Raw genomic sequence first — 15,772 nt, 5'->3', positions numbered from 1 at the left:
CGTTACTTATGCTCGTCACTTAGCTTAGTGTTTATGAACAACAAACATCTCTATTTAAACAAATGTTGTAGACTGCACTGATATTTTAAAAAAGCTTAAGTAAACAAATTACTACAAATAAAACAAGCTGGCCTAGTTTACCAAAGGCTTAACCCTTTCATGTATTTTTTTAAATTTTAATACATTTTTTGTAAAACCGTATCACCCATATTAAAAGTAACAGAACTGTTCACCATGCATGGAAGGGTTTTAAGACACTAGCCTCAGAATAAAATCTGAAGATGTCATTTTTATTTGAAATAACTTCCCCCTGGATTGCTTAACCAATAGTTCTCATTGTCTGAGTGACGTTGGTCTTGGCAATGCTGACGAGGGTCTGAGGATAATTTGGTGTGACCGTAAGTGCTAAAGCACGATTAGGCTCTGGAGGACCCCACATCGCCCCCGCCACACCGTGTCTTAATTCCCGTGCATGGAGCACGTCTAGCCAGAACGCACACGACGACTGAGTAACTCGAGCTTCATAAAGCACAAGCCAGCGAGCTGTAAGAGTTGGCGCAACGGAACTGATTTCAAAGTCGTCCTTGTCGCTGTAATCCGGGTTCAGCGTCGTCCTGGCGGTGGAGTGACATTTGCCTGCAAAATAGCGACGGGAAAACAAAACGGTGGTCCAGAGACCACACGCTCCGCCTCTTCGTCAACTTCTGACAAATTCCGCGCCGTGTGTTGGAAAGCTTTCGGCAGTAATTGGGGCCCGGGTGCCACGGAAACACAGGGGACAGGGACAGACGTGAATCTTAACTGCGCTTTTTCTCTCTACCTTTGGTTGTATGGTGGGCTGCTTTGCCATTTTAACACAGCAAACAGGACGGAGGTGGCCAGGCGTAATGGAGATATAACACACACACACACACATGCACACAGAAATAAACACACATCTCAGCACGTAGCCACTGACATCACAAAACCACAAAGAATCTATAACATGTGTAATAATAAAGCAAGAGTCTGTTCTGCCCCATTGTTCACAATCCAGGTAAGTTTCGGCCTCCGAAAACGTGATGGAACATAAACTGTCTTGACTGTCTTGTGGACGCAAATGCTTTGCTTGAGGTTTTACGGATGATAACGGATATCAGTAATTTTAGCTTTTTTGTAATCGATGAGGAAAAGCCATGTGGTACCTTAATGGGCTGTTAAGTCTGAGTATGTTCTTCTACCGTTTCTCTTGCGCCAGGACGTCTGCTGCTAGCCTAACCCCCTCATGTGGCCACTGCAGCCTTCGCTGTGCGGTCGACTTCAAGTTCGGGGGAGGGGGACGAGTCACCCGCGGCGTAAGACTGCAGAAGAGACTGCAGACGCCATACAAATCCACGGTCTATACCCCGGATGAGCTTCCAGCCATCAGAACTTCCTCATGAACTCTTTTCAGTGGAAATCTTCACGGCACTCCTTAGGAAATGGGAAGGAAAGGAAAGTGAACACGACGCTCGGAAATATAAAAAAGCAATACAGACACATAAAAAGGAGACACAGGAGAGCACCAGGTAGAGGACTGACAAATTTGCAGAATGGAGAATGCATGATGGTGAAGATACACGCTTTAGAACCATGAGGGTTCAAATACTTCCTCAATATTTCCAAATATTTCCATATTTTCTAAATTTTACGCATTTGTGGGCAAAACATTTGGTGGGCAAAACAGCAAGCCTATCTAGACGCTGGACAGTGCTGCAGTTTAGTTCTAAGCTTTTCTGCTTTTGTCATGGCTCCTCATATTGTGCGAAATAAACGGACTGATTCCCACCTGAAAAAATATTAGAGACATTCATTGGGCATTTTTATGCACTACCAGTTCATGTTTCATGGTAAAATTATACATTGCCACCAACACAGCCCGTTTACTTTTCTTTTCTCTGCATATCAATTTCTGTACTAAACGCCATCTATTGTTCGCAAGCTTCCTAAAACTTTCATATAGTATGTAAAAGTTAGGGCGGCCCTGGTCAATTGACATTCTTTGTTGATTTTCTAAGTATAAAAAGTACACATTCTCTACAAAGAACACACTACTGGACATTTTAATGGACAATTGCACGATTAAAATATAAAATGTTTATACCTTTTTTCCAACAAATAAATAGAAATTGTCCAATAAAATTATCAGTAACTTGCCACATTTAGCCTCCTTGTAGAAGATGTGTTACCTCTCCCTTAGAAATTGGACAAAACATACGACTGTATTCATCACAAGCCGAAAATAAGACTATAAAATGGAAAATACTCAGAATGGATTACACCCTAAATACATTATATAGTTTGCAATATGCTCAGATGGTCTCTTAATTTTGGAAAAGACGAATTTAGTAGGGCTGCTACTTAACCAAAAATTAATTATAATAATAAAGGAAAGAGAAAAATGTATGAACAAACGAGCATCGGCCAATCCCATAGATCTTTTAGAAAATTAATAAAATAGTCTATAGGATAAACTAATCTCTCAGAAGATTAGGTAGTCCTATAGATTATTCCAATTTTTTTCAACATTTACAGAATATTTTACAGCATAAATTCATCACGTGGAAGCTTAAGGAATTCTACATTGTAGTCAGCTGTCTTGTATTCTCATGCTACAAAGTCAGTTAAAAATGCAACGTTTATTTTGTTAATGTTTATGCACAAAATTATAAACATTAGAATATCTGAGATAGATTTTGCTCTTTAATGCTGTTCCTTTGTTATATCTTACTTTTGAACTTGAATTACACGGTGGTATCTTGGTAATCTTGATAATGATAATAATCTTCGCCAATGATTCAGCTGACTTCCAACTAAATGAACAACTCAGTATTCTTATATAGAGAATAAAAAATGACCGCAATATCTTTTCTTCTGTGGAATTAAATCTCCAAAGCCAAACAAAAGTATGCAAGACGTCACGGATTACAATGACCAAAACATTTAAACAACAATGTAAAATGAACTCTACAGATATATTACAATTTAAAATACATAATCACAGAAAATCCTGTGTCACAACTTTATAATAACGCAAAAACAGGCTTAAATAATAGAAAATAGCGTTCACAATGATTATTAGATCGACGTTTTACGTACGTTGACGTTTGTTTACATATTATAACATAGTACGGCGTATTTTAACTCACAACACATTTTATTTAATCAGATTATAAATAATATTTGTTTTGTAAATTAACATGTGTCTGGCGTGGATTATAATCCGCGGTCAGAACAAGAGAACAACAGCACGCTTCGAGCTACAGTCTATTGCATATATTAATATTTTAATGAATAGTTTCATTCATTTTATATTTTAACTCATTCTATTTTTTTAAATACGGAAGGCTTGGAACCAGAATGGCGTAAGTGAGATCTCGGACCATGAACTAGTTACACGTATCAAATTAAAGCTCTTGAGAACGTCTATCTAATGTCAAAACATTGTTTTCATTCAAACATGAAAGTAGTTCTGATGTTTAGGATGAATGTTGATAAACACAGAGTGGCCAAAGTGTGGCTGACATTGGTTTTTGCTCTTCTGTGAAATTTGTCACATGTCATTTACCTCTCTGGTTCCAAGCCGTTGATTTGGAAGCCCTCCATTTGAAGTGGAATGTGGAAAGAAAAGCATTGCTAAATTCTCGGTATGTTTGTACAAGGCCTAAACATTGTGGACTTTTTGTTTTTGGATTGCATGCATTTCAGGCAGTTAAAATGAACACCAGTGCCATGTTCTAAAGCGTTCACTAATACACTGTCTTCAATATAACCCGTTCTCAAAACGAGACTGAATATGGGATTTGCACAACTACTTAATACCAAACTACAAAAAACATTAGCGTTTAGCGATCGAAAGGAATGTTTATGTTGCTTTGGCACGTTTCCAGTAGGCTAAAACTAGGATACTGATTTTACTAAATGATAAATAAGCTACGTACAATATTAGAGTATGTGACACTGTAGGGATAGAGATAGTGGAAAATGTTAGACTGTATAAATAAATCAGGTCTGTAAGTATGTGGTCAGTACATGTCCAGATCTATAATTTGTAAGATAGACCTAATATTAACCAAATATACAGTGTGCTTTTCGACCTATAAACAATTATGACCATACTCACCACTAAATTTAGACCCAACATTGTATTTTGGTTAGGTCTGTAATAAAGATATTGCCTATTGCCTTTGACTTTCTTTGTCTAGACGACCACCCCGAGCAATAAACCCGCTGAGAGCTCACAGGCCGAAACCTGAGAGAAGGAGCGCCATTTTACCAGCCATTCATAAAACTTTATCTCCATCAAGCCTGTACAGCCTGCAGCCTGACCACAGATTACCAGTACCGAAGGTCAGCGTGCTATAGGTACAGTGTAAGAACTCACACAAGGCTGGATTTTCCCCACTATATTGTACCGCATATAAAAATATCGGAGACTATGAGGCCAGTTTCGATGTGGCGCAATCTCCAGAAGGAATCAGAGAACTTCAAGCAACGTCATGCACAAACCAATGACCTCAATATTGAATGTAATGAAATAACAAAATGTCAGTTTAATATAAAGCTTTTAAGTAGTATGCTTTACAAATTCAGAAATTTATTTAATTATGCAGTAATTTGACCCACCAATTTTACTTTTTCAGAAAACTAAATGCAATAAAAGGTATGAAAATCACATTCTGCCCCACATGGAACAACATTCAGCTTGCAGGCTGGAGTTTCAGTTGCTGTTGCTGCTTGGTGCGGTAGGTGGCGCCAGAAACCCGGTTTTTACAGCAAAGGCTGGATTCCCTGAGCTCGTCTTTTCTTTCTTTTCCTGGATGACGTGCGCGCTCTTGCGTGAATGCGCGTGCACGGTGAGTAGGTCCACACGCAGGCGCGCTCGCACTGCAACGTCAAACCCTGAACTTGTAGTCCACACAAAGCTCACGTTAACAAGCTCTTCTTATTAACGCTTCATGATGAATGAAGGCTTAACACTTCAATAATTGAAATTCACCAACAACTGCCTGTAAAATGGGGACTGAGCAAAAACTGAAAAGGAAACAGTAGATCAGGTGATAAGCATTTAGAATGAATAACTAACTAAACAAACCTTCAACATGAACCTACATAAAATAAAATGCTTTTTAAAGACAGTGAACGTATAGATCTGGTACTATAAACAGATGTATAAGCTGTTACCAGTATAAAGATAATAGACTTACAAACAAATTAATTTACCGCCAAGTATCGGTTAAAAAAATATTATTATTATTCACACACACACACACACACACACACACACACACACACACACACACACACACAAACACACAGAAACACACACACACACACACACACACACACACACACGTGTATATAAGGTGCAGAGGTGGACCTCAAGGCCACCTTTGAGAGTACATTTACATTGTTTGTACCTTGATGAACGAAAAACATAAGTAAAAATAAAGTACCTTTATTTCTAACAGTGCATATATATATATAAAGTAAGACTTAAAGATAATTTAATGCATACACTGTCAGAGAGAAAGTACAGTACTTTTACATTTCTGTACTGTACTGTACATTTTGTTCATGAAGGTATAAACAAAATAAAAAATTTAAAGGTATAATACAATTTATTTTTTTTTCCAGTCTTGGCTTTTTAAAATAGAAAAATAGAATAAAACGCCTGGAGTGCAGACAAGGCGAATCAACGCAAATTAATAATTATCACTATAATGGATTTTGGTACAGAAGACGCACCACTGAGGACAACCAGCAGTGACAATTTAGTACCTTTCTTTGGTACTGTATAGAACGCTTTTTACTAAGAGTGTATGCCACAGCGGTGGTGTATGTGTATGTGTGTGTGTGTTGGCGAAGCAGAGTTGCACTGCAACACCCCATTAATCCTCCTCCGAAAACAGCCAAGATGAACACATTCTGAAAAGAAAACACAACATAGACCTTCCTGGGGAAGTCTGTCCAGTAGCTGTCCACACATCTACAGCCTCCTTTTACCCGCTGCGCATTGCAGACCACAGATCTGGAGTTATGCCGAAAATATTCAAAGCCCAACAGGTTATATCATGTATACGTGAAAAATGATTTGACAGATGCGTGGTAAAACTATGTGCAAATTATGAATTATCTGTATAGTAATACATCTAAATGCCATATAATAAAATGCATTTTTTTGTTCTTTAATAAATAAAAGGATTGCAAAAACACACACAGCGATTGTCAAACCAGCGCGCGAATTGGTATAAGAACAATTACAATGACTGGTATTACAAGACGTTTCTTGTGAATGTATTATGTGCATTTATTTACGTTAACAACGATGAAACATTTTATTGATTTGCTTAGGACTTATCAGTAGGCTAAATTGAAAATTGAACACTGAACATTATTATTATTATTATTATTATTATTATTATTATCATTAGCATTATTATCATTATTATTGTTGTTGTTGTTGTTGTTGTTGTTGTTGTTGTTACTTTACAAAACACAAGTAAATGAAGCAAAAGGGCTAAACAGCTGGATATTGTTGCCAAAGACCTTACCACTATGAGAGTTACGACGCGTCTACGGTTCATGTAAAGTAATTTTCTGGTTTTATATATATATATATATATATATATATATATATATATACATATATATATATAGATAGATAGATAGATAGATAGATATATAGATAGATATAGATATAGATATAGATATATAGAATATTGAATATTGAAATACGTGTCAATACGCTACATAACCTTAACAGACGTTTTCGCTTTTATGACCGCAGGCCTCATTTACTGTTTTCATGTAATTCTAATTTGCCTTACGGGATACAACTTCTTTTAACAGAAACAACACAGTTCCCCAAAATGATGTTGTAAAATTCGAAGTCCAGAGAAGTGCGTGCTCTGACAATTCATGTTATGGTGCTGAAAAGCTGTAGAGAAACTGAAAAAAAACTGAAAGACGAACAGAATTGAGATGGACGTATAAGTTAGAGAAAGCACACGCATGTGTTCATTATTATTATTATTATTATTATTATTATTATTATTATTATTATATTACCCTTCATATTTTACTACTTCAGAATTTAGAATTTCTGTAAAAGTGCCCTAGAATATATCCTCTCCAGCTACACCTATACTTTGCCCAAGTCCCATAACTAAATGACAAACTGCATGATAAAGTTATTGAATATTTGATCTTGTGGGTTTGAGAATTATCATAAATCAGATGTGTGAATCTATAGGTACATTATTCATATATTTAAGTAGAAGCCATATGTATCAGCCTAAACAACTTAATTCCTGTTAGAAATCATTGACTTCTGTTTTATACTTTCTAAAATTGCAATTTCTAAAATGGTGATAATAAAAAGATGATTGTTGTCAATGGGATTAGTAGCTGCTATTGGTGTGATAATACAATGCGATGAACATCGCATACAATACCTAGAGCTGCGTTTTAGAGGAAGCATTAACAGGTAACTGTGACTGAACTACAACAAGCTTACCAGCAGATGGCGGTGTTGCTCTACCAAAGAAGCCTGCGGAGCAGGCGCAGGACGCGTAGGCCTTAATTTAGTATAAACAAGCAAAAAAAGATACTATAGTATGACTGAGCGAGTTGTATCTCTTTTTGATATACTGATGTATGTAAACCTGCAACACAAGTAAAACCAGGCTGTAATTATATATCACTACACACTTCGGTTTGAAATTCTGAAGAGTCAATCTATAGAATCACGTCTGTCCAGCGATTATGGTAGGCGATGTACTTTGCGAGGAGTTTATCGTGAGTTTGCATGCAAGCCAATGCAAAACAGGGCTTCATGTGGTTCAGAGAGGACTTAGTATCAACGCACGTCTCCCAGAGCAGGGAGAGGAGTGAATCCTCTTCGCAGTAAATAATTTTGACTGACAGGCTTGTGTAAAGTCTTGGCGACCTTCCAATATGAACATTAGCTTGTCTGTTCACTACATCTAGACAACTGAATTATCCATTAGACTGAATGAATACATGTATTTCAAGAAAAATCAAATTTACTCACATTTCCAATTATCCCAAATATGGTTCACCAAGACATTGCAGTGGAGCTACGGAGCTACTATAAGATTTTGGATGTCATAGACTGACATTACTTGTTGGCTATACTGCTCTAGTGCAAAACTAAAGACGCAAACATGTCTTAGTCGATCATCTACGGTTGGGTTAGGTGGAAATTGTGCAAACTCTTTTTGGGAAAGAGAGAAAGGGAAAAAAAAAAGGTTTAGTCGTTACTCAGTAAACCAGTGGTTTATTTGGGACGGACGTGTTGAAGAACACTAATAGGACGATATAGACACAGATGAGTCACTCCAATATTCAGATAGATAAGGACGCATTTTGGCACAAAGAAGAGCACATTTGGGCTGCTGTACATGAAACAGGAAGACACCTGGCTCCTGCTTTCCTCCCACAGAATCTGTATCACTGAGCAGAAAAGCGTGAGACAGCAAGCGAGACACTGATTGAGTCAAAGTAGACAACGGAGCCAGTGAAAGACAGTTCGAACAGTCAAGCAAGCTACGATATCGTCGATATTTTCAGTCAACATCCAAAATGTTTTTCGTCAAAAATTTCTGCCAAGAGTAGCGTAAATATGAATTATTGCAACACAAATACACGCACTTTATCAGGGACCTTCTTTGTCCTGAGTTGAGGGTTTGGCCGCACATACTGTGCGCCTTAACGTGGCACAGAGCAACAACAAAAAAACAAAAACAAACAAACAAAAAAAACCAACAAAAAAAAACCTGACGCACCGCGTCACCATCAAACCTGTCAGCTCCAAAACAAGCGGCCCCTGCGATGCAGTAGTCCAGGCAAACACAAAAAAATCACTGTCTGGAATTTGGATAGCTTTGGAATACATAGCTTTGGGTGTGTGCGCTGGCTGTTCATCGACGTAAAGTGTTCTCTTAGAGTTTTTGTTCTTCCGTCGTGAATAGCTAACTGCTATTTTTCACTTTGTTGACAATTTTCTTCTCCTTGACGCGCCGGTTTTGGAACCAGATGGTGACCTGCCGTTCGGACAGATTGGTTTGGGCCGATATCCGCCGACGCTTGTCCTTGGTGATGAACTTGTTGGCGGCGTACTCTCGCTCCAGCTCCTTCAGCTGCACCTTGGTGTAAGGCACGCGTTTCTTCCTCCCTCGACGGAATGAACTGGCTTCTGGCCCTCCGTGGGGCATTGCTTCTGATAGAGGAACGGAAAGAGGAATGGTTTAGAAACAGTAATTTGGCGCCACTGAATATCACTTACATAAACATGGAATTCAACGTCATCAGAAAGTAACGGCTAATGAACTGCCAAATATCAGACCCTGAGGCTTAGCATAGCGTGAAAAAGTAGCCAGTGGCTATACTATGACGGACGTTATGGAGGGAGCTATATATTCCAAAGAGTCACACCACATGACAGCACTGCCTACTGTATTTTTACGACTACAGAAACACTTTATTTTTGCACAGCAAATTCCTTCCGAACGTGACGGCTAATCTACCCTTATATAAGCTCGTGTCACCTGGTAAAGATGACTTCCACATGTGTCCTGTCTGCGGCTGTTCCTTGGTGCAGTAGACCTGGCCGTTCCAGCTGCTGGCGGTGATAGCCCACGGCTGATAACTTTCCATTGGCAATAAAGGCTCGTGCCTGGGTTCCGAGGGCCCGCTCACAGCCTGCACCACAGGCACGTCCAGGTAGCTGGGGACCGGCTGGTACGGACTGGAGGCATAGCTCGGGTAGAAGGCGAACTCTTTCGCTCGGGAAGTGGCGTAATCCTCGCCAGCAGTGGCAGACATGTCCATGTATTTCTCCCCGTAAGGCGCAGCGGCGGAGGCGGGGGACTGGGCGCACGACTTCACCCCACCCCCGCCCCCGTGGTGGTGGGCCATTCGGCACGGATAGTAGCCGCCACCGAAGTAGCCGTACGGCAGCGAAGCGCCGCCGGAGCCCTGCGTGGCCGAGCACGGGCTGCACTGCTTGCCTGGCTCGCCCGCTCCAGTCCCTGCCGCCGCCTCGCTCGACGTGTACGCGGAGGCGGGGTGGTGCGCCATCAGATTCCTGCACGAGCTCGGTGCGAAGTTGCTTCCCGGGAATCCTTCCATGTTCTTGCCTGCGTCGTCCGAACCGCCGCCGTTATCGTAAAGGAACATGACCGGGTCGATCCAGCGCGGGCGGAGGAGCAGTGACGTTGTCATAGCCCGTCGGACATCGAGCCGTGTGTCTCTTTTTAAAAAAGCTCGCAGACTGAAAAACGGGAGACGGCCGATTGAGCGAGAGTCAAGAGACTCTGACGCGCCCCCGTGCGCGTCCGAGGTCGCGCAGTCATTGGCTCGGGCCCGGCCACGTGACACGTCTGAGGCGGACGAAACGTTTCAAGTGCAAACAATTAAATTAATGAAAATGCGGTGCTATAAAAGGACTGTTCTGCTTAAAGGATTTAGTCCGCTTTAAGGTGCTCAAAACAGAGCGCCAAAGTGTGTAAAGCCCTCCACGTTCTTATAACGTAAATCCGCAAGTCAAATTTATGGTGGAAGGTAAAAGTAGATTTTCTGCCGCTGCGTCAGCCTCAGGAATCCCCCACAAGCGGATTCATGCTGCCTTGAAACGAATTTGCATGATTCCAGTCTCTTGTCCTTGTGAAACAAAGGTCCTGTCGGCAGCCAATGAGGTCACTGTTTATTCACAATGGATCTATCGACATGGTGGGCAAATGATCTCTTTCTGAATTTGCTATTTTGAGGTATTGTTCCCTCTCTATATTCATTGCCATTTAACATATTATTACACGTAGATAAAGAAAAGAAAACCCCGAGGAGATAATGCATTATAAGTGGACTGTATAAGGGTCACTCACTCTATTTTCGCACTTCGTTATGATTTCTTGTTACCACAAGAGAGCAACTATTTAGTCATACTATAATAATACTGCAGGGATGCCAGATGGCTACATGAATCCAGATTCAGCTGAACGAATATCAACAGTCTATTTTAATAGAATGAATTCTGGTGGACGGATAGGAGAAATGGTGCTAATGTGATTGGAGTCCATGCCCCGGCCACTTCCGCTGTGTTTACAAGATGCTAAGACGGAGAACAGTGTCTGTGTTTGTCTGCCCATTTTACGCGTCTGCAGGCCAAGGTCAAGTTGAAAGTTGCCGTCTGGCTGCGACGCTGCGCCTGTTGGTCCATTCAGGCTTTGAAGGACCGTCTCAAAGCTCACAAAAGGGTGGAAGAATCCAATGGTGAGAACTGTCTGATGAATGCAACGCTTTTAAGAAGCTTTCTGGCGTTTACTAGCCCGCCGCTTCACTTCTGAAACTTTAGCTAAGAGGAGCAAATACGGCGTTTTACACGCGTTCAGTTGGTTGCACTTCATCGCAGTTGAAGAGGATTTTAGAAGCCGAATTCGTCCTTGATTCCTTTTTTTGGGAATTGGTTGCGGATTTTGTCGAGGAGGTGTGAAAAAAATCTTTTGAAAGGATGGCTAATGGACAGCTCAGCCTCATGGGTGTCCTGCGTGTTAATTCTCCAGATGTAGTGCAGGGAGTTTCCGCATGGACACTTTCTCATCATCCGTGATTTTTGGACGACGCATAGATGTTTTTTCTCCAGCGGATGTTCTCAGAGCCAACGCAACATCATTCAAATGTTTAAGTCTTGATAAATCTCAGAAATTTAGACATAACCGCAGAACGAATTTAATCACGTGTCTTCTATTACAACTAGAATATATTCGTTGGTGCATTTTGTATTTATGAATCATTCTGCTTTGTAGTTGATAGTATTGTTAGGTCTTGATTTGTCGTTTCTCAGCCTGACCTTTTCTAATTTTCAAATAATTTAATTAACGATGTTATTCAACACGTTCTGTTAACGATTTTTACGTAAGCTTATTTATACAAGATTCATAGATAGTTGAAACATAGCAAATATGGCAAATATGTTAAATTGCATTAAAATATTCAGTAATTTCTTCGCTCTTAAATGTATGGACTATAACACAGCGACTGTAAATCTGAGGAGAAAAAATAAATCAGTTCGACGTTAAAACACGTCCCTATTTTATTTAATTTAAACAAGGAGGCCTTACCAAGAGATTCGTAATATCAACAAGCAAAAATAAATAGATTTAGTCCATACATAAATAGCCTACGACGTATGATAACAAATGGAGTTAGCATGAATCATCGCGCATATTCTCATTGTTGGTACTTGAGAATATTTTAAAAAATAAATATTCAGAAACATAAAAATTCATTTTAGCTGGAAATGTTTATTTATACCAGATATGTTCTGTAAAATAAAACTTAAAATCAAACGTAAAATATAGCAAACAACATCCCAGCTACACAGACAAATCATTCAAACATGAACGTACAACGTGTGCTGGTGGATTCCTATCTTATGTTATATATGTATTTTTGGACACGTGCATCAATAAGATTACAAATAGCAGAACAGTGAAACATAGGGCAATCAACACAGCCAACACAGTGTAAACAGCGTTTACACTGTGTGTTTAAAGGCGATATTCATCTATATATAAATCACATTTTAGTGAACTAAAACTCCAGTTTAAAAAATTTTCGTGAAACTTTACCCGCCATATGAGACTCGGAACAGAGGCGTGTTAAATGTCAGGATGTATGTGAGCGGCCTTCAGATTCAGGTGCAACAGGTAAGATAGGCCTCCATTGCACGGAGTAATAACAGAGCCTGCAGGACGTCAGTGTCCAATAAAATGGCGGGTAGAAAGTGAGGCCTGTCTTCGTGTCTAGTCAAATCAGTCAAATCTCAAGGCCAGTTTTCATCCCCCTGCAGTGATGAGGTTGTGGTTTTGGAAGACTGGTTTGCAGCTCATCGGTGATTTGAGAGTAGCTTTCCTGACGTAACTGACGTGTGTAGCCTAATAATCCTACTACCCTACTAATGCTCTTTACTAATGCAAAGACTGCAATGTGTACAGCTGGTCAACAGTAATACAAGCAGTGGAAGAACAATTATATTTTAACGCAGCGGAGGGTCAAAATAGTTGGGTAGATGGGCATAAAAGTGTAGATTGAGCGAAAAGGCGATCTGAAATATTATAGGCTAATACATCACATATATATATGGTATAAATACATAGATGTATAGCAAATAATGGGCTACGTTTGAGGGTGTTTTCTGTTTTCAACTTCTCCAGTTAATCATGAAGTAATGAGTGTCCGGCAAGTATTCAGTTCTCCAGCAAGTAAAATTCAGTTGTCTGTTGTGGTGTTGACTTAAATGTTTTAAGGACACTTACTCACTGACTTACTTGAATTTACTGGTATACTCATTTGTGCAGGCTGACTAGTCAAATGAGTCAGTGTTGTTAGAGTTCTTAAACTGTGTGAGTCAACTTCATTCAGCAATCTAGCTTTAAATTAGATCATATTGTCGCTTAATCGATTGACTTATGCAAAAACTGCCTGAAGCAGAGGTGAAAAAAAAGAAAGAAGTGACATATATTGACTATGATAAAATAAATCTAATGATTTCAACTGTAAGCTAAAAAATATACATTGTTTAATACAATTGGAGTAATACTGGTTCTTAGATATTATTGTAAAAATATGATTTTTTTTTTAAAAGAACAGATGTAAACTGATTTTAACAGATTAGCAGTTAACTATACAGTTTATGTAGTTTGAACACAAAGAGAAAGGAATATATTTATGGTGAACAGAGATTTAATTAAAAATGGATGGGCTGACACCGAAAGAGGCACTGTTTTCTAAATGCTTGAAAAATACTTGAAAACTAGAAAAGACTGATGATGCCTCTGTATGGGAATGTAAGAACGAGTGAAGAACGGAAGAAATTTAAAGAAGTTACAAAGCTAGCCCACTAGTGTCTCTGAATAAAGGCTTATTTAGCTTTCTCTATGAATAAGAAAAACGGAAAAATTATAATAAATGTATAATTTTTAATAATAATATGCTTCATTTGGCTCCAATCGCAGATCAGTTGACCTAGTTTCTAATACTTAATGAAGGTTTTAACGAAAACTTGAAAAACATTACTTCTGGTGAGGATGCTAATGTTAACGTTAGCAGTTTAGAAACGAATCAAGTTCACCGTTAAGAAAACATAAAATCTTAATCCTTAAGCTGATTTAAAGGACTGAAACACTGAAAAGATCGTGATTCACTGCCCTCAGAAACGTTAGAGAGATTTGAGATTTTTTTTTGCTGTTTTTGAGATTCGTAATGTGTCCACAATTAAAATGACATTTCAAAAATAATGGGACATAAAGATAACAATAAGCAATGGAGAATAAAATGTCTTTGTTAAAACGCGAAATCGTCGAAATGTGAAGAGTGCTGTAATACCAGACAAAAATAAACGCTCGTCACAAATGTTACTGAGAACTGTAGTTAACACTGAAAACATTAAACGAAATTTAAGCTTCAAAACATGGCTTTATTTAATTGAAATTGTATAATTTAATCTCAAATCGTTGAATATGTTAGCATCAATTATCAAAATAAAACAAAAACGCAGACATCCGGATATTTTTACATCTTTAACTGTGTAAAATGTAAAGAAATGTTCACTTTCTTCAAATCATTCGATTAAAAACAATTTTCGAAAGAAATATGTGTAATAACACAATTTAGAAATCAATGCAAGATGTTTTTCTTTTGGCAAGAGAAGATTCCTCATTTGGAATTCCGAAGACTGGGAGATTAATATTAATAATATTATTAATATTAACTTTTAAAATGCTACATCACAGCCAGGACTCTGTGCTTCTCATTTGGGATGTTGTAACTGCATGTAATTACAAGAGTACACAGTGCATAGCCAATACAGCGTTTTAATCTATAGGCAAACGGCTTAAAAACACTTAACTTAAAAAATGTAATAATTTTGCTAATTTATCGTAAATATGATCCATTCGATGCAACACCGTGCATTGCCTGTTAACGACATCAGTTTACACTGCGAAGAAAATAATTTAAAAACATTTAACACACTTAGAAATGCAGCATTCGTTTTCCACTTATTATATTGTGGTATTGTCGAAAACTTTTGAATGAATATGATTTCAAAGTGGAAGGTAACGCTCTTTGATAGCTATGAATGCCACTGGCGCGAAGCGGTTTCCTTGAAAACTGGCTGCTAAATTTTGCTTCTAGGCGCCATTGCTGGGTCAGAGGACGTTAGACACGGTCTATCATTTGTTATTCGAGCACCTTATCGTATTAACATAAAGGCTGCACGTTTTCGACAGTGTACAAGCCATGATAATGGCACAAAAATGATAAAATAATGACTCATTAAAAAGGAAAACTCCCTCTAAGTAGTAAGATGCACTGATATTACAGCCTTCTTCCTGCGCGCGCGCCATGGTCAAGTTCAAGTTGGGCAGGCTCATTAAACCGTGCTGCATGGTGAGTGTGAGGGGCGGATCTGGTGGACTCATCGTGTGACCAGGCCTAAACCCTCTCTCTGATCTCCAGCGTAGCACGTCAGCTACACAGACCGCAGTCATTTAAATCATGATTACGCCGAAGCCGCAGGAGTGGAGGAAGTGAGAGCAGCGAGGTCAGCTGAGCCTGCGTTTGACAAACGGTCCTTCTTTAACATTTCCAAAAGGAAGAAGACGCGAGAAAAAGAGCAGCGCTGAGTTACAGGAGGATGCGAGGCGGCCGTTCGTGGCCTTGAACATTT

At 39.1% G+C, this 15,772-nt stretch overlaps 1 protein-coding gene across 1 annotated transcript; it reads right to left on the bottom strand.

Moving 5' to 3' along the window:
• Positions 1–9,014: 9,014 nt before the first annotated feature.
• Positions 9,015–10,266, bottom strand: hoxa13a (homeobox A13a). Its single transcript, XM_036565697.1, has 2 exons — positions 9,591–10,266; positions 9,015–9,262 (listed from the first exon to the last, which is right to left on the bottom strand). The coding sequence occupies exons 1-2, from the start codon at positions 10,264–10,266 to the stop codon at positions 9,015–9,017; spliced, it is 924 nt and encodes a 307-aa protein (XP_036421590.1).
• Positions 10,267–15,772: the final 5,506 nt, after the last annotated feature.

This window comes from Colossoma macropomum, unplaced genomic scaffold (genome assembly GCF_904425465.1).
Source record: "Colossoma macropomum unplaced genomic scaffold, Colossoma_macropomum, whole genome shotgun sequence".
NCBI classification, from domain to species: Eukaryota; Metazoa; Chordata; class Actinopteri; order Characiformes; family Serrasalmidae; genus Colossoma; species Colossoma macropomum.
The sequence above is the reverse complement of the archived record's forward strand: the minus strand, read 5'-3'. Positions and strand labels throughout refer to the sequence as shown.

Excerpts from the sequence above, each read along its gene's own strand:
- hoxa13a (XM_036565697.1), bottom strand. The coding sequence starts at position 10,266 with ATGACAACGTCACTGCTCCTCCGCCCGCGCTGGATCGACCCGGTCATG. Across the intron at positions 9,263-9,590 it reads GTGGAAGTCATCTTTACCAG|AAGCAATGCCCCACGGAGGG; the intron begins GTGACACGAGCT and ends TTCCTCTATCAG.